General features: G+C 38.4%; 1 protein-coding gene across 1 annotated transcript in view; it reads left to right on the top strand.

Moving 5' to 3' along the window:
* Nucleotides 1-19235, top strand: part of LOC136866672 (UDP-glycosyltransferase UGT5-like) — a 139461-nt gene that overhangs the window by 83449 nt on the left and 36777 nt on the right. Inside the window, exon 4 of the mRNA XM_068226584.1 lies at nucleotides 17244-17703. Within this exon, the coding sequence (XP_068082685.1) occupies nucleotides 17244-17703 (460 nt within the window). The remainder of the gene's footprint in view (nucleotides 1-17243; nucleotides 17704-19235) is intronic.

Genomic DNA, 19235 nt, shown 5'->3' with positions numbered 1-19235 from the left:
GTGAAATTTCGAGATCCTAATGCGTGGGTAGGAGATAGGGATCTGCGCTCAGATGGCCTTCATTAAACTGCAGTGCTACGTGTAAGTTAGGAAATTTGTTTAGAAGGCTTATAAGGAGGTAAATTCAGGGATCTGGAAGGCAAGTAGGGATGACATAAAATGTTAATGTTGAACTGTAGAAGTATTGTAAAGAATAGAATTATTAGATACTTGCCAGTTATTGTAATAGGAGTTGAATTATGGCTGAGAAGTGATATAATGAATGCAGAAATTTTCTCACGGAACTGGAGTGCGTATTGTAGAGGTAGGATAGGTATGGTAGGAGGGGGAATATGCATTCTGGTGAAAGAAGAATTTGTAAGCTATGAAAAAGTTAAAGATGACAAACATGAAATTCTAGGTGTAAGGCTCATTTCTAAAGATAAAAGGCAATTTGATGTCTTTGGAGTATACAGACCGAGAAAGGGTAACACTAATGCTGATTCAGAATCATTTGATGAGATAATCAGCTATGTGGGAAACGATATGGAAAGGAATGTGATTGTAGCGGGTAATCACAATTTACCAAATGTCAATTGGGAAGGTGATGCGAAAGAGAGGGAGCATGGCCAACAAATGGCAAATAAGTTAATGTGGGAAGGACAGCTGATTCAGAAAGTGATGGAACCAACCAGAGGGAAGAATGTGATGCTGGTAAAGCCAGATGAGCTCTATAGAGAAGCCGAAGTAATATTTGGTATTAGTGATCAAAAAGCTGTTGTGTCGTAGTTAAAATTAAATGTGATAGAAAGGAAGGTCATAAAAGTAGGACTGTTAGGCAGTACCATGTAGCTGATGAAACAGGCATAAGAGAGTTTTTAAAATGTAGCTCTGATCGGTGGAAGACGGTAAATAAGAGTGTAAACAGATTCTGGGATGTGTTAAAGCAATTGTTGAGGAATGTGAAAACAGGTTTGTACCATTAAAGATGGTAAGGAATGGTAAAGAACCACTATATTATAACAGGGAGGTAAAGAGACTAAGAAGGAGGTGCACGTTGGAAAGAAATTAAGTTAAAATGGCTATGGAAGTAAGGAAAATTTGAAGGAACTTAATAAAAATTTGAATCTAGCAAAGAAGTCAGCTAGGGATAACATCATGACAAGCATAAATGGCACTCTTGCAAATTTTAGTGAAAAATGGAAGTGTATGTATAGGTACTTAAAGGCAGAACCAGGTTCAAAGAAAGACATTCCAGGAATCATTAATGAACAAGGAGTGTGTGTGTGTGTGTGTATGTGAGGATCTTCAAAAGGCAGAAATATTCAGTCAGCAGGATGTAAAGATTGTTGGTTACAAGGATAATGTCCATATAGAGGAGGTGACTAATACTACAGCAGTATTAAAATTAACCTATGATAACAACAGTTTTACAATAAGATTCAAAAGTTGAAAACTAGATAAGCAGCTGGAATAGATAAGATTCCTAGGATTATACTAAAGACAATGGGTTGGGATATACAGTAGTACTGTATCTGAAGTATTTATTTGGTTATTGTTTGCATGAAGGAGCTATGCCAGATAAATGGAGAGTTGCTATAGTAGCCACTGTGTATAAAGGAAAATGTGATAGACATAAATGTGAAAATTACAGGCCAGTCAATTTGACATGCATTACACCTAAGCTTTGGGAAAGCATTCTTTCTGAATATATTGAACATGTTTGTGAAATTAATAACTGGTTCGATAGAAGGCTGTTTGGGTTTGGGAAAGGATATTCCACTGAAGCTCAACTTATAGGACTCCAGCAAGATATAGCAGATATCTTGGATTCAGGAGGTCAAATGTTCTGTATTACGATTGACCTATCTAAGGCATTCATAGGGAGATCATAATAGACTACTGACAAAAATGAGTGCAATTGGACTAGACAAAAGAGTGACTGAATGGGTGGCTATATTTCTAGAAAACAGAACTCAGAGAATTAGAATAGGCAAAGCTTTATCGGATCCTGTAATAATTAAGAGGGGAATCCCTCAAGGCAGTATTATTGGAACTTTATGTTTTCTTATATACATAAATGATATGAGACAAGAAGTGGAATCATGAATCAGGTTTTTTGCAGGTGATGCTATTCTGTACACCGTAATAAATAAGTTACAATTTTGTGAGCAACTGCAAAGTGACCTCGATAATATTGTGAGGTGGGCAGTAGGCCATGGTATGATGATAAATGGGGTTAAAAGTCCGGTTGTGAGTTTCACAAAAAGGAAAAGTCCTGTCTGTTTTAATTACTATGTTGATGAGATGAAAGTTCCTTTTGGGGATCATTGTAAGTATCTAGGTGTTAATATGAGGGAAGATCTTCATTGGGATAATCACATGTGATTGTAAATAAAGGGTACAAATCTCTGCACATGGTTATGAGGGTATTTAGGGTTTGTAGTAAGGATGTAAAGAAGAGGGCATATAAGTTCCTGATAAGCCCCCAACTAGAGTATCCAGTGTATGGGATTCTCACTAGAGAAAAGTAGCTTGATTTGTTCTGGGTGATTTCCAACAAAGGAGTAGCGTTACAAAAATGGTGCAAAGTTTGGGCTGGGAAGGCTTGGGAGAAAGGGGGGCGAGCTGTTGGACTAAGTGGTATTTTACCAACATAAATGGTCTGTTATTGGACATTATATGGTCCAATAATGGACCATTTGCATTGGTATTATAAGTTTGCTCATTCGGGACAAACATCTATATCATCTGATGGCCAAGCAGGCATCAATTTTTTTGTAATGAAACAAAGTCTCTTAGTGCATTGGCACTGCCGGTGGCTCCAAGTAGCCTACGCAGTGGCCTCTACGGTATGCACTAAGCCAGCGTATTAGTAAGTGTGCTAGGTACCAACTGATGAGCTCACCCTGGCACACGAGGGCGAAACGCTGGCAACCAAGAATGAGTTAGCTGGAAAATTTATAATGTCCAATAACAGACTATTTATATTGGTATTATAAGTTTGCTCATTCAGGACAAATATTGCAGTTTCCCTGTGGGAATCAAGATCTATATCATAAGTGGTATTTTCTGAGCTGTCAGTGGAGAGAGCGTGTGGAAAGTAGGAAAGATCAGAATATGAAGATGAAGTTAGAATTCAAGAGGACAAATTGGGGCAAATATTCATTTATAGGAAGGGGAGTTAGGGGTTGGAATAACCAAGTGAGATGTTGAATAAATTTCCATTTCCTTTGCAATCATTTAGGAGAAGGCTAAGAAAACAGCAGATAGGGAATCAGCCACCTGGGCAACTGCCCAAAATGCAGATCAGTAGTGATTGATTGTGATTAATCAAGTTCACTTTCTATCTTGCGGACCACATAACTGGATGCCTAGTTGCCAAATGAATACTGCCGTGTAACAGTATTCTAGTTTTAGAAGTATTAAGCTTGAATGAAGTTTGTAAATAATTTAGTGGCAAAATATATATTACTTAGAGTTTCTTGTCGTGATCAGCAAAATTCCATTACATTCCTTCAATATAATCACTGGCAAATTTCTGGATCTTCTGCCAAATATATGGCAGCCATAAGATACTGTCAATGGATGGTCTCAGTAGATCACAGTAATAGAGCACCGTACTGCTTGGTGCACTGACATGATGCAAGTAATTCTGATGCCTCAGAGAGGTTTTACAACAGACTGAAAAACACCCAAGGCACAAGGACTCATGTTAGTGGTTGGAAGATGTTCCAAGATTTCCCATTGCTATCTGCATTGGAACACGGTAGTCTCTAGGCAGTTGTCACATGGCAACTTGCTTCGTCATGGGAGATGCAAGTAGTGATGGGTAGTTCGCGAACGAACTAGTTCTCGAGAACTACTTCACTCCCACGAACTGTGAAGTGTTTACTCGTCTCTCGAGAACTACTTCGCGATATATATATACAGACCAAAGAACATAACAAATGAGCTGTGAAGTGTTCGCTCGTCTCTCGAGAACTACTTCGCGAACTGTAGAACTTCACGAGTGTGAAGGGAATGGGAAGGTACTTGTTGCACGTTATGTATTTGTGACTGAAGATATCCTATAAGAGGACGAAACATGTTTCACGAGTGTAATTTAATGTAGTCTTTGTAATAAAGACAATTAATTTTCAGAGAAATCCAACTGCTTCAGCAAGGAAAAGCAGCAGGAAGCGATCAAATTACTGGGGAGGTATTAAAGACAATGGGGTGGTATATAGTGCCTTATTTAAAATTTCTCTTTGACTATGTCATAAATAATAGTGTAATACCAAAAGGAATGGAAGGAATCTATAATAATACCAATTTATTAAGGAAAGGGTGATAAAAGGAAACCAGAGAACTACTGACCAATCAGCCTGACCAATATAGTTTGTAAAATACTGGAGAGTTTAATAGGAAAGTACATCAGAGGGATATGTGATGATAAAAATTGGTTCATGGGGAGCCAGTATGGATTTAGACAGAAATTTTCTTGCGAGGCACAACTGGTGGGATGGAGGCCAGTTAGATTGCATAGCCATAGATCTTTCCAAAGCCTTTGATAGAGTGGAACAGGGAATATTATTAAAGATTGGAGGGAATATGATTGGACGTAAGGGTTATACGTTGGATAAGAACATTTCTAAATTCAAGGGTTCAGAAAGTCAAAGTAGGAAATAATATATCACAGGAAGAGAAAGTTTGGAAGGGAATTGCACAGGGTAGTATAATCGGTCCGTTACTTTTCTTAATATACGCAAATGATTTAGGGAACAATATAACATCGAAAATAAGATTGTATGCAGATGACATAATTGTTTATAGGGAAATAAATAACAATGAGGATTGCTCAGAATTACAAAGGGACCTTGAGAGTATCCAACAATGGGTTCACCTCAAAGCAATATGAGTGGGAGCTCGAGAGGGTTAAGCACTCTCTATCCCAATTTGTAGTTTAAAAGGATAGAATTGATATCAAGTGTCTTTACATTTTAGAGGAAAGTTACATGGTAAAAGGCTTCGGACCTGCCCCGAGAGTTAAACTGCTGAGCTAGCAAGAAAAGAAGTTATTAAACGGCCATTACCTGGTGGCTGAACTGCTGCCCGAAGAAAGAGGCGCTTCCCGCCCCCTGCTACGCACTTTACACACTAATAGATGTTACTGAAGTGGCGCGGAGAGCCGAAAGTCAGCAGTTTATATACCCTCGTGGAAAGTTCGAGGCGTTTCAGGAATTAGAACACCCGCCCACAATCATTTTATTGGCTAACAACGAAAACCCCTACACTACATGAAGAAGAAACACATTATTTGTGGAAAATTAATTACAGAAATTCCTTATTGGTCGAATTCAAAACTGGCGGAAAGAAAGGGTTAATATTGCCAACTTAAACGTTGACAGAAAGAAATTTAAAAAAGAACAAACATATGAACGCAAAATTTCTCCAAAACACAGTTCTTTCACTTCGCACTAGGGTGCATAATTGTAGTCCTTCAGTAGTGCCATCTGGAAGAGAATGTCCACACTTCTTACTACAGGCAAAACAAAAATACATCGAAAACGACCCAGTTCAGAAACTTCAAAATTTACAAGTAGGGACATCTTCTGAGAAACTTGAGAATTAACACTGTAGATAAAGTTCAGACTTCCTCCAGTAGAGGAGTTTCAACTGGCGCAAAGTTTAAATTAGCGGCGTGGAGGTGTACCACCCGGTACACTGTATTTTAGGAAAAATGTCGTCTTTTCTTTCTTTTTTTGTGTATCATTTGCCACTGAGGTAGAGACCTCATTTGAAATAAAGTATATTGATTTGATTTGACAACTAGGTGTTTAAGGCTGACTGCGCTGAAAACCTGCAGATGAAATATCTTTAGAGTTTGAAAACAGATACAGCAAGTATGATATGAAAAGTGGCCTTTCCAACACAGTGTTGTCAGTAAGGAGGAAATCTATGAGGACCGAATATCAGCCAGGGAATATTTATTTGCAGCAGCAGGATCATTTCAAGTATGGTAGCACAGTTAGCAAAATTGAATCAAGCTGTAGCAAAGCTAATGTGCAGCAAACACACGGTTGCGATCAACGGTATTCAGTAAGAAAGAAGTGATCTCTTGAACATTACTACCTTTTTGCTATTTGTTTTACATCGCACCGACACAGATAGGTCTTTGGCGACGATGGGATAGGAAAGGCCTAGGAAGTGGAAGGAAGCGGCCATGGCCTTAATTAAGGTACAGCCCCCGCATTTGCCTGGTGTGAAAATGGGAAACCACGGAAAACCATCTTCAGGGCTGCCGACAGTGGGGCTCGAACCCACTATCTCCCGATTACCGGATACTGACCGCACTTCAGCTATCGATCTCGGTCATTACTATCTTTCTATAAGTCTGTTTTGAGATTGATTCTACTGTATTGGAGCAAAAGCTACGTGGACTCAGGATACCTTAGTTCGAAGTAACACACATGAAGTTATGGGGAATGATTACTGATATAAAGAGGAAGAATATCACCATTCACAGTGAGAAAAAAGATCATGTGAGAGGAGTGGAGGAGTATAGTTTGCCTAGGAACTGGAATCCCAGATAAGGAGATAAGGCTTTTTCCAGATGATGTTATAGTGTATAGAGTAATAAACAATTTACAGGACTGTAAGTGACTGCAAAATTACCTCAACACAGTTGTGAGATTTACAGCAGACAATGATATGATGGTTGACGGAGGGAAAAGGCAGGTTTTAAGTTTCTCAAAGAGGAGAAATCCCCTTAGTTTAATTATCGCATTGATGGGATTTATATATTAATGTCAGTAACACAATATAGATTACAGATGTAAATAAAATAAAATATATGAAATTCCAATATTTACATAAAATTAAACAGTTATTTACAAAATATCGATCCAGAATTTGGCCACAGTAACAGCACTGATACTGCCCTGTGCCAGATCAAGTTCTGTGCATTTAACAGGGCGTAGAGGGCAAATAATAAGGTGCCTTGTCGTTTGTACCATCCCGCATTCACATAGGGTGTGATCACCCTTCAGGAGGTCCCATTTCTTCATATTGTCCTTTGATCTTCCAATGCCTGCTCTTAGTCTTTTCAGTGCCTTCCACGTAGTCCAGGTTTCTTCATGACCAAGGAAGCTTTTCCTCCAATTTTAAGCGTTCTGGATGAAAAGGGATTTTCTGATTCCAGAGTAGAAGTCTGGTCTTCCTTGCATCTGCACTAGTAGGGGATGAGGAGTGCATAAAACTGTTCCTGGACTTCAATCGAGTTGGTGGTAGTTTGTGTCCATGTAGAGGGTGGGCTGAGCTGGTAGAAGCCCTTAACCTCTTCACATTTGCAGCTACTTCTCGTCTGATCTCAGGAGGGGCTATTCCTGCAAGGGAGTACAGTTTGTCTGTTGGTGTTGGTTTCAGACATCCTGTAATACACGTTTCATTCAGGGCAACATTGACCTTTCTGGCATGTGTAGATTTATACCAAATGGGACTAGCATACTCCCCTGCTGAGTAACAAAGTGCTAAGGCTGTTGACCTTACCGCATGAGGGATTGATGGAATGACAGTAATACATGGGGATCATTGCATGTTCCTAGGTGCTAATACAAGGAGAGATCTTCTGGGGTAATCACACAAACGGGATTGTAAATACAGGTTCCAGATCTCTTCATATATGGTTATGAGTTATTTAGGGTTTTTAGTAAGGATGTAAAGGAGAGGGTGTGTAAGTCACTGGTAAAACCCCAAATAGAGTATGGTTCTAGTGTATGGTACCCTCACCAACATTACTTGATACAAGAACCGGAAAAGATTCAAAAGGAAAGCAGCATGATTTGTTCTGGGTGATTTCCGACAAGAGAGTGGTGTTACTAAAATATTGCAAACTTTGTAGACTAGGAAATAAGGAGACGAGCTGCTCGATTAAGCAGAATATTGCATACTATAAACTTTGTTTTAGGGTCAGTATTGATATTATTGAAATTTTTAAGAGGTACTCTGAGGTTCCACCTCTTCAATACAACTTACAATCTTATAGATTACAAATGTTTTACTTTTCTTGATGTTAACACCCAGGACATGTTTCGGATCTTCTTTGAGACATCCTCAGTCATAAAAAATTGTGAATATTAAAATATAATGCTAGACTTGTTGTTGAGAGTGTTCTTATAAAATTAACACTTGTTTTTAATCTTCCTGTTAATAGCAGCGGCCAACAGGGTGGGTGAAGTTAATTCAGCTAGTCGGCTGTGTGGAGGAAGAGAGGGACTTTTATAATATCTGATCACCATACATCTACTGAGATCCTTAAATATTGGTATACCAGATTTGTGTTGGTTTCACAACACACCCTGAGATGTCTTCTCTTCCCTGCAGCTTGCAATAAGACTACAACTAAAATATCAGTTGTGCATTCAGCAAATTATTGAAGAATTATATATAAAAACATGTCCAATTTTACGTAATCTCAAGTCCAGTTTTTAACAAGATGAACTAAGTGTGTTTTAGATGTTTAGTTAACATTATTTTTAAGGTGCTACTGAGTGAGAAGGACTTTTTCCACAGAGAATACTCTATGGCTGAGAATGTCTCAAAGATGAGACTAAACATGTCCCATGTTTTAATATTAAGAAAAATAAAACATATGTAATATATAAGATAGTAAGTTGTATTGAATAGGTGTAATCTCAGGGTATCTGTTAAACATTTCAATAAGCAGAATATTTCCAGCTGTCAGTGGAGAGTTGGTGTGGAATGACATTAGTAGATGAATAAGCTTGAGTGTAGCTTTTACAGGTAGGAAAGATCATAATATGAAGATAGAATTCAAGGGGACAAATCGGAGCAAATATTCATTAATAGGAAGAGGAGTTGGGGATTGGAATAATTTATCAAGGGAAATGTTTGATATGTGTCAAACTTCTTTAAAATTATTTAAGAACAGACGAGGTAAATAACTAATGGGGTATCTGCCACCTGGACTTCAGCCCTAAATGCAGACCAACAGTGAATGACTGACAGGTGATAATGGATTCAGACTCAGTTCTTAGTGATCTAATGATAAATAGTGTAGACCCGTAGGGGTATTTGCATATACAGGATTGTGGAGGTGTTTAGTTAATACAGAAGCTTGCAGACTGAAAGCATAACAGTCTGTATGCAAACATGATATGGGCTTTTGGGCTCATGTTGTGTCAAGAAAACAAGAACTCTGTATTTCATCAATAGTTGTCAACCATAACTCCTCAACCCAATGCGTTTCTGGTGAGTTTCGATGTTGTGCCCCCATGTAGGAAAAGGGTAGGCAGATAATTCCCAGCGGCTCAATTTCTTCTCAGGGTATCCATCTCTCGCTTAATGTGAGTTCGAAGAGAATGCCGGTTCACAGAGGGCGTAATACCAAATAATTAATTCACCTGACTAAAGTACCAACGATGTAAGTCCTTGATAAATTCCAATCAGGCATCAACCCAGTCAATTACTTTCTTGGCTTACCAACTAGCTTATCAACTACGTAAAAGGGAAAGATTTCATCACACACAAATTCTAGAAAACATAATAATAATATTTATTTGAATAAAAGATTGCCCTAGGTAGAAGTAATGTGATTTAGGGTAGTATTTGCTTTGTTACTATGTACAGATAATCATTCAGAGTCACCGGTGGCTCGTAATAATAAAAATAAATGCAATGTTAAGCTATTTACACCAATTCCGAAATGAAGTCAAAAATGGATATTACTATTTACAATTGATCACTGGACATCCACAGTCTTCATTGGAAACAAATCATTAAGTTGACGCAAATATCGTTATGATGTTTAGATTGCACATTATCGTCAAAATCAGGCTAAATAGATCTGAATAAAATATATAGTTTAGCAGAATGAAATGTAAAATAAACAAATAGATCTGAGTTTGAATATAAATATAAATCTGCTCATAAATCTGAACATAAGTTTGAATATAAATTCGGACATAAATCTGAACTCATTTAATTTGGTCTTTCTTCTATGATGCGCTTCGGTAACGACTTATGGGCTAAGGCATATTTCCCCAATGCCTGTTAAATCTGGCTCCTAGCCTATCATTTCCCTATCCATATTCTCTTAAAGAATGTAAATTCAAATAAACTCTGTGTCAGAATAAATAAGTTATCTATCTAGCTTTCCACATAATTTTTGATTCACATACACATCCATTTCAGGCTCTATGTGCTCTTCCTTCGTCATTCCATAATATTTCTCATCTTCGCAAGTTACTCAATTCATTTGGGCAGTCAGAATGTAAATACTACGCATTTATGCTCGGAAATATATTACCGCATTTATAAATATCATATTTGCATTTGGCCATGAACACCGTTATAAAATACATCATAAAATTCTCGTACTTGAAATACAGCATCTACTATTGTCATATAATCCCATCAAAATCTCAATTCTACTTCAATGTATATCACTCATGCGTTAGTTTAGGTCATTCCCGCGGTGTGCTCAGTTTCACGTACATATATTGTACCGGTTACGACCTGTACATAAGTCTTTTTTGAGCATAAGTTACGTTTATTTACCACGCGTAATGTTCCGAGCGCGTCTGGTTTGTTTACCAGCAGCGAGGACCAGCTAGCGAGAGTGTGACGACTGTGAGCTGTGACGTAGCCACAGGGGCTAGCTAGACCGCCCGCTCGTCTCAACACGTGTTACCAGCCTTGACTGGTATTTTCTGGATTCCACGTCACTTGTTCTAGAGAGTTCGATTGAGAAAATTTTGAAATTTCTATAATAATTGTGCTAGCGAGTCGAGCGATATGTCATCTTGTTTGGGATCACCTAAACGTCCCAATGCTCGAGTTTCAAGCAAATCCATCGAGGGAGGATTCGGGAGATATTCAATCAAACCGTATTATGACGTAGACATCCCGGATTGAATAAAAAGGGGACCTACTGTAGCCTATTCACACAGTCTCAGCTGAGTAGTCAGCGGGGACACTCTTGCTGCTACTATCATCGTGGAACTCTGTCATTATACAAGTGTAGGAAGACGATTCTTCCAAGTTTTATAAAGTGGACTCATAAGACTTCGAGCGTTGTAGAAATTTTTCTAAGTCTTCGTAATTGAACTTAGAATATTTACAAGTGTTCATTAAATGGACTTGTATTATTTACGTGTCTCCGAAGCTGGAATTTTTCTAAGTATTCACTGAATGGACTTGTATTATTTACGTGTCTTCGAAGCTGGAATTTTTCTAAGTGTTCACTGAATGGACTTATATTATTTACGTGTCTTCGAAGTTGAAACTTTTCTAAGTGTTCACTGAATGGACTTGTATTATTTGCGTGTCTTCGAAGTTGGAATTTTTCTAAGTGTTAATTGAATGGACTTGTATTATTTACGTGCCGTCGAGACTGAAACTTTTCTAAGTGTTTGGACTTGTATTATTTACGTGTCTTCGAAGCTGGAATTTTTCTAAGTGTTCACTAAATGGACTTGTATTATTTTCATGTGTTCGAGATCAGAACTTTTCTACGTGATCATTGAATGGACTTGTATTATTTACGAGTATTCGAGATTGGAAATTTTCTAAGTGTTCGTAAAATGGACTTGTGTTATTTACGTGGAATATTTGCGACTGTTGAGGATCCCATCCTTCTAATAGACAGTGATTGATTAACATTGCTAGTGATGAACTTTAACTTTCCAACGGCTCTAAACAAAGTCAGGATTTCACTTGCATTTACCGAAAGACTTGTACATTTGCCAGTGTTGGTTTAAAGGACTTATAAATTTCGTCAGTGAATTTATTTATGTGGAAGGACTTGTGTTTTCGTCAGTGGTCACTCAAAGACTTTATGAATTTCACCAGTGATTAACTTTAAATATATTCAAACTTCCAAGTGAATGGACTTGTGTTTTCATTCGAGTTTAGGCAAAGACTTGCACCTTCGCCAGTAACGAACTTTGTGTTTATCTATAATTTCACAAGAAGGGACTTGTGTTTTTTCGTTGCCGAAAGTTATACAGGGAAGGGGATCTTCCTAGTGATGAACTCTAAAATTATTAATACCACTCATATCATTTTAGGAGTGTTTGAAGTCTTTATGTACAATTATCAAGATCTCTGCTTATAAGTTGATCATCCAAGGTGTTCATGGACTCAGTGCTACTAGCGACCTTGGGAACATCAATCCTCTCAGTCTCATTGGGCTGAGGTAGTACATGACTATCTACAACATCGCCTGGATCATCGGGGTTCAACCCGGGCCTCAGAGTGCGAGACATCTCTACTTGCCGTCAATCCAGACAGTCCAGCTGCCTCTGTCTGGAGTATCTGGAGTCCGTGGAATCCCTGGAGTCTTTTGGAACGTGCTTCAACCAGCTTGGCTTGGTGAGCTGGAGAACCCAAGCCATACTATTGGAATACGAGGAAGACAGTCCATTTCTACTTAGAGGTGATGTGCAAACTCATGACTTATTTGAATAAACTCTTATACAATCAGAGTCAAAGTTTTCTGTAGATAGGACCCTACATCCTGTACCGAGCCCTAGCTACAATTAATCCAGTTTTTCGCCCTGAGAACTCTATTTCATGCTACTTTAAAATTTATTCTGAGAGTCGGGCTCTTTTACTGGTACAATATCATTTCACACAAATCCTTACCTCTTATAAATGTGACATGGCATTTCCTTAGATGCAGGCATTCCTTGCCCTCTCCGTAACACATAAATAAACATCCGCATTTCATTATACATTGAATTATTTCGCCGAGTTACCGATACTGTAACAAGATTTCAACATTCAACTAACAACTTCATTATCATAACCTCCACTACAACATGTCGCGATGACTCTTATCTTACCATGCTAAATATGTCACAATTGCCTTTCTTATGAACACATCTCAATAACGTTATATATCGTAACCCCAAACTGAGTTCCATACTCTTATGTTGCGGAGCAAAGAGTACGTGATCCTACACATTCATCTCAGACGCGCGGACCAAACATGACGTAAACATTTAGTATAACCAATACGAGATTTATCAAAATTCCACAATGTGTCAAATCATTGCTATCAGCTGTTATATAAGACACTTCCTTCAAATTCTCGTAACTCATTAGTTATTCTGACCAAAAAAATGCGGTGGCGTATATGTAATGTACTAGAAACTTATTCTACACTGCTCGATCGTATTACTATAGACTTAAATATCTCACACTTCACTTCCATTATTCACTTGCACTCTTAAATAAATGGTTTTTATCACCAACTTATCAGCACATGCCACAAGTAAATGTATACGCAAATCAAAAACTACGTAATTAAAACGTAAAGACTTAGCTCGCTTGTCGTTACATCTGGTCCAGTTGTTCCGTATCCACTCGGATGTCGTTAGCTCTGCGGTCAGGATGTGGGTTGGTCATCTGGTTGGCCGTTGCCTTCCTCATCATGGGTTGATCATCTGGTTGGCCGTTGCCTTCCTCATCATGGGTTGGTCATCTGGTTGGCCGTTGCCCTCCTCATCATGGGTTGTCATCTGGTCAGCCGTTGCCTTCCTCATCATGGGTTGGTCATCTGGTTGGCCGTTGCCTTCCTCATCATGGGTTGGTCATCTGGTTGGGATGTACCGCTCCCTAGTTTGGTCCATCATGCATGCTTAGCAGGCACACATCATATTATTTCTGCTGATAATAAAAATATACATTTCGGAGCAGAAAATTGTCATAATATGATCCATCTGACAATAATAATTCTCCTCCAGTTGTTATTCCTTTTTCTTGCTCTCTGAGATATAACTTTGATCTCGTCGGGATTAAGTTCTCCGTATATATATATATATATATCGGCTCTTTCTGGGAAAATCTCGAAAATTTATTCTTCTTCTTCTTCTTGGCGTATGAAAGTATTTCTCTTGGCTTTCAATTGGTCCCTCCTTACAGAATGCGACGCGATTGCTCTCGGGATCCTTCTAGGCGTATATCACCGTATCTTGCTTATTATTTTTATTTTTTAATTAACTCTGGTTCGTCAGCCGGTGAATTATATTATTTGTCTTACAACGACGATCCCTTTTCTTCAAGAATCTCCTCTAAATTCTTGTATCTTCTTTCAATATATAGCTCGTTTACCGGTTACATCTTCACTCTTGCGATGCAGATTTTTAAGTGAAGTTTTTTTAACAATCCCTTCGTTTCTATTTTTTTGTAAAACAATTCACTTGAGTCTCTACTGTCCCGTAGTAGTATATTTGTCCGTTCCCAGACATGCATGGCCTTCTATAATATCGCACTACATATATATTCCTTGTATCATAGATCGGATGGACCATATTCGGTGCCATTTTGAAAGCTGTCTACGAGATGTAAACGGGCACAATGTGGAGTCCTTGTTCACAAAAGTGCTGATTGACTTGGTCTTGTCTCTTATTGAGCATCTGTTCCCTAAGTATATTACTAAGGTAATTCACCATTGAATGACTTCGGGTTATTTCTTGTGGGGGTGGGTAATTTTACGAACAAATGGATGGGATGGCTATGGGTGGTCCACTCTCACCAGTAGTGGCTAATTTCTTTATGGAGCATTTTGAGAAGGAGTCTATTGTTTCGGCACCCATCTAATCTCTGATTTGGTGGAGGCATGTTGATGGTGGTATGGACTTAAATCAGCACTTAAATCAGCAAGGTCCTTCAATTAAATTCACTATGGAGACGGAGTCAGATGGATGTCTTCTTTTCTTGAATGTTCTAGTAAGAAAGAAACCAGACGGTTCCTTAGGACGTACTGTCTGTCGTAAGCTTACCCACACAGATAGCTATTTTCATGCAGATTCTCACCACAATCCAGCACAAAAACAGGATATTCTCATGACACCACAAGAGCGACACAAATTTGTGAGCCATCAAATATCCAGGAGAAGATGAACATACTTGAGGTCACATTCAAGGTTAATGGTTACAACAATGTACATATTCATAGAGCCCTGCATCCCAGAAGGACAACTAACCAAACCTCATAGATGGAAGAAATGAAGGGAACTGTTTACCTGCCTCACATTCACAGTACCACAGACTAAATTGCCAAGGTCCTCCACAAGCACAATACAAAAACCATGTTTGGCACTGTCATTAAAAAGCAAGGACAAATTGTCCCCACTATTACACCCTGGGGTGTACAAAATTCTCTGTCCAACCTCCCTTGGTCAACTCTTATTCTTTTCCGACCGTATTAGAGTATTCAAGGCCTAGGGAGTATTTCATTTTCTTGCCCTTCCTTGCCCTTGTCTTTCTTTGTCTGGTACTTCATTTTTTGAAGTCTTGGATCTTTTTTTTCCTTTTTCCTCTCTCTCTCTACCCCCTGTTTTAGGGGATGCAGACGTAGACTACACCCAAAAAAGGCGACAAAGGGATGATGACATTAGAACCATGAGATTACTTGTGATTGGTACTATTGCGTGCGGAACACCATGGGTCGACGTTACTTGTGACTAGTACCACTTTGCGAGGCTCTACATTATATAGGAGCAGTTCTATTCTGTGCAGAACTTTATGGGCCTGAGCGTTGTTTGTGAAAGAGGCCGTCGTGTGTATTCCACCAGTCTGTTCTACTGTGTTCAGTATGATCTGCATTATCTATGAGTAGTACCACTTTATGTGCAAAACCATGGGCCTACGTTGCCTGTGGTTAGTTGGTTAGTACTACTACGGGAGAAACACCATGGTTCTGCTTTACTAGTGATTACTACCATTGAGGGGGGGCTGGTGACTTGGATTCTGGACCCCTTTAGATAATAAGTATCATCCTAGTAATTAAGACATTGTGAATTGGATCCACTGATTGTTTTTGTTCCATGATCATTTTCTCATCAGTCATCACCATTCGTTTTAGATTCTAGTCAGGGGATACTGTATATTTTGAAGTTTTTATTTTCATTTTGTTACATCTCATACCATCAAGGGCCAATGACCTAGTTGCTAGGCCCCTTTAAACAGCAAACATCATCATCTTTTCCACATTTTTATGTTCGTCATCTCCAGATGGTTATCCCAAGCTATGTGTCATGTGTTACGTGTCATACTTTCATAATGTATGCACACCAGTTATACCTCCCACACCGTCTCTCATTATTATCAACCTCTGCTTTTCTCCACACACTCTCTGTTCTATTCTATCCTAGTGTATTTTGTTGCATTTTATTTTATTAGTTTCTATTTATTTCTTCTATCACATTCATGCCTGGTACATTTGGTGTCCTCTCTGTTACTTCTCATGCACACACAGTTTGACGGGAATTTGTGAGCCATCAAATACTCAGAAGGAAATGAACACAAACTCACATTCAAGGGCAATGGTTACAACGATGTACAGCACTGCATCCCAGAGGGACAACTAAGCAAAGCGCACAGAAGAAAGAAGTGAAAGGAATGGCCTCCTTGCCTTACATTCACAATACCACAGTCCGGATTGCCAAAGTCCTCTGCAAGCACAATATAAAAACTGTGTTTTGCACCATCACTAAAATAATTCACAGTTTTCTTAAAATTTACTTTATGTTGCTCTGACACAGATAGGTTTTATGGCGAAGTTGGGATAGGAAAAGGCTAGGAGTGTGACGGAAGGAACCATGGCCTTAATTAAGATACAGCCCCAGCATTTGCCTGTAGTGAAAATCGGAAACCATCTTCAGGGCTGCTGACTGTGGGGTTTGAACCTATTGTCTCCTGAATGCAAGCCGATAGCTATGTGATCCAAGCTGCGTGGCTACTTTCTCGGTGTATAAGCTGTGTTCTATTATAATCCTGGTGTCTTTTGTTGCATTTTATATTTTATTATTTTCTATTTATTTCTTCCACCACATTCGTCCCTGATTCGTCTGGTGTCCTCTTTGTGTCTTCTCACGCATACACGGTGTGATGGAACACCTTAATTAGAGCTTAATGTTGTTGCCAGCTCCCACTTGACATACCAGTGCTGTGCCAGCATACAGCAAGCCACCTGGTGATGATTGAGCGTAACTCTACAGCTCCAGTGGTAAAGCATTCTTGATTTAAACCCTTATTATTGTAGAAGTATTCCTTGTGAACAGGCGAGATTTTCTTCCAAAGATGCAGAGCAAAGGTCTCTGTGAAACGTAAAGAGTTTCTCCTGGTTTTCTTAACATGGCATAAGCCTAGAAGTCGATATCATGTCTACAAGTATGGGCTGGGAAAGCACCAATATTAACACTCTGTATGTATTATTAAACAGGTAATTACAATAATTTTTTTAATGATTGCAGGTCCAAACCGAAATTCGATCTGGTGTTTATAGAGAAATTGTTTTTCCCAGCATACAAAGGTATGGCTCACTACGTCGGTTCGCCACCAGTTATCTCAATCATTTCCTTTGGTGGTAAAACTCCTGCTTACACCGCAATAGGAAACCCTCATCATCCTGCTGTCATCCCGGATGTCTTTACTTCATACTCTGATCACATGACTTTTTGGGAGCGACTCTACAATATATACGTGTATGTCATGTATCACTACATGTGGTACCATGAATTCATCCCCAAACAAGAGGCAGTGATGAGAAAACACTTCGGATCTGGACCACCTTCCCTTTACGAATCTGAATACAATGACAGTTTACTACTTGTCAACAACCACTGGAGTCTCAGTTATGTCAAACCACTGCTTCCTAATGTGGTGGAGGTCACGGGACTGCATGTTAAAACTAAAGCTGACCCTCTTCCGAAGGTAAGGAATCTGTTCTACCTAATCTTAATTATTAACGAAGAGTTGAGTTATTATGTTTGTTCTTGCTGTTTCAATGGACTTAATTATGTGGTTTAGCAGACTCTTTTGATGATAATAATGAAGAGATTTCTCCAAGGAAAGGTGATTTTAACCCATATTTGTCCACTGTTCCATTTCTAGTACATTAAAATTGTTGTCCTAAATTTTTATTAAAATTGCTTACATCACAGTAAATGTTAATATTGTCATATTGTATCGGCACTCCTGTAATCTTCATTCAAGTTTCTTATTGCTTCAATCTATTTAATATCATTTCCAGCAATTTTCCTGATGTATCTCTCATTACATGACACCAAAATGTGTACACATTACATAGAAGACATACATTAACTTGAATGTTATGCTAAAGATGAATTATTTTCTCGAGCCTCGCGTCAGTATTATCGAAGTGCACCAAACAGCGTTAATTGAAAGAGATTTTCTTTCACAGGCACAAATTATAAACAGAACAATCTTTCATTCATTTCTATTCCTTTTTTGTTGTTAAAATGTACCTGTTTGGATAAAATAATAATAATAACTGTACCAAAAATTCTGAGTATTGTTACCCTCCACACTCATTATTCTGAGAGCACTGTACAGCTTGGACAAAAGTTTTCACGAAATGCGTGATAATGATAAACAGTGCACTTTACGTACTCTTGTGTTTGTGATGCACTCCATTTTACATCGTAAAGTGGCACGAAATATTTTAGAATTATAAGTTTTCTTCAAACTGAAATTTTAATGAACCACATAATAAAATATATTGTTGAAAATCTCAAACAGTTTCTTATTTCAGGAATTTATGGGTTAATGCAAAGATAAGATTGCTTGTTTGCTTGATTGGTTAATGTTGCCATTATCCTATCCTGTGATCTTCTTTCACCTTTAACTATTATGCATGGAATGATTGCAAAGTATATGGTATCTGGTAGTCTATATCTGTACTATTAATAAAAATGAGACAGTGTCTGTCTGTCTGCCTGCCTGTCTGTTTGTTTGTTTGTTTGTTTGTTTGTTTGTTTGTTTGTTTGTTAGTTTTTGACACGCTTGAAAACTAGTAGATCAATTGAGCTGAAATTTGGTAAGGATCTAGCTTGAAATCCTGAGTCATGAAAGAGATGCTTTTGATTTTGATAAATTTCACCATTTCGATTTTACAGGGGTATGTCCCAAATCATATCAGTTTTTGTCCTACATGAACTAAAATAGCAGGCAAAAGTTTTGCCTTATCGAAACATGGACTGCACCGTGTGGCCTTAAATTACATTTTCTACAAAGAGCATCATACGCATTTTCCTCGTAATTCTAATGGTTTTCGAGAAAGTTTAGCTTTCTGATGTTTGTGGTTGTGGTCGCCTTCATTAATGAATAGGTTACACATTTCGCCATCATTCGTCATTATTCATGAAAAGTTGTTGTTCTTTTGTTAACAGGCCAGCTGAAGAATGAGCGCTCCATTCTACAGAAGGAATTTGGTGTCTACAGTT

Source organism: Anabrus simplex, chromosome 3 (assembly GCF_040414725.1).
Source record: "Anabrus simplex isolate iqAnaSimp1 chromosome 3, ASM4041472v1, whole genome shotgun sequence".
NCBI classification, from domain to species: domain Eukaryota; kingdom Metazoa; phylum Arthropoda; class Insecta; order Orthoptera; family Tettigoniidae; genus Anabrus; species Anabrus simplex.
Note: the sequence above shows the minus strand (reverse complement) of the source record. Positions and strands in the feature narration are given on the sequence as shown.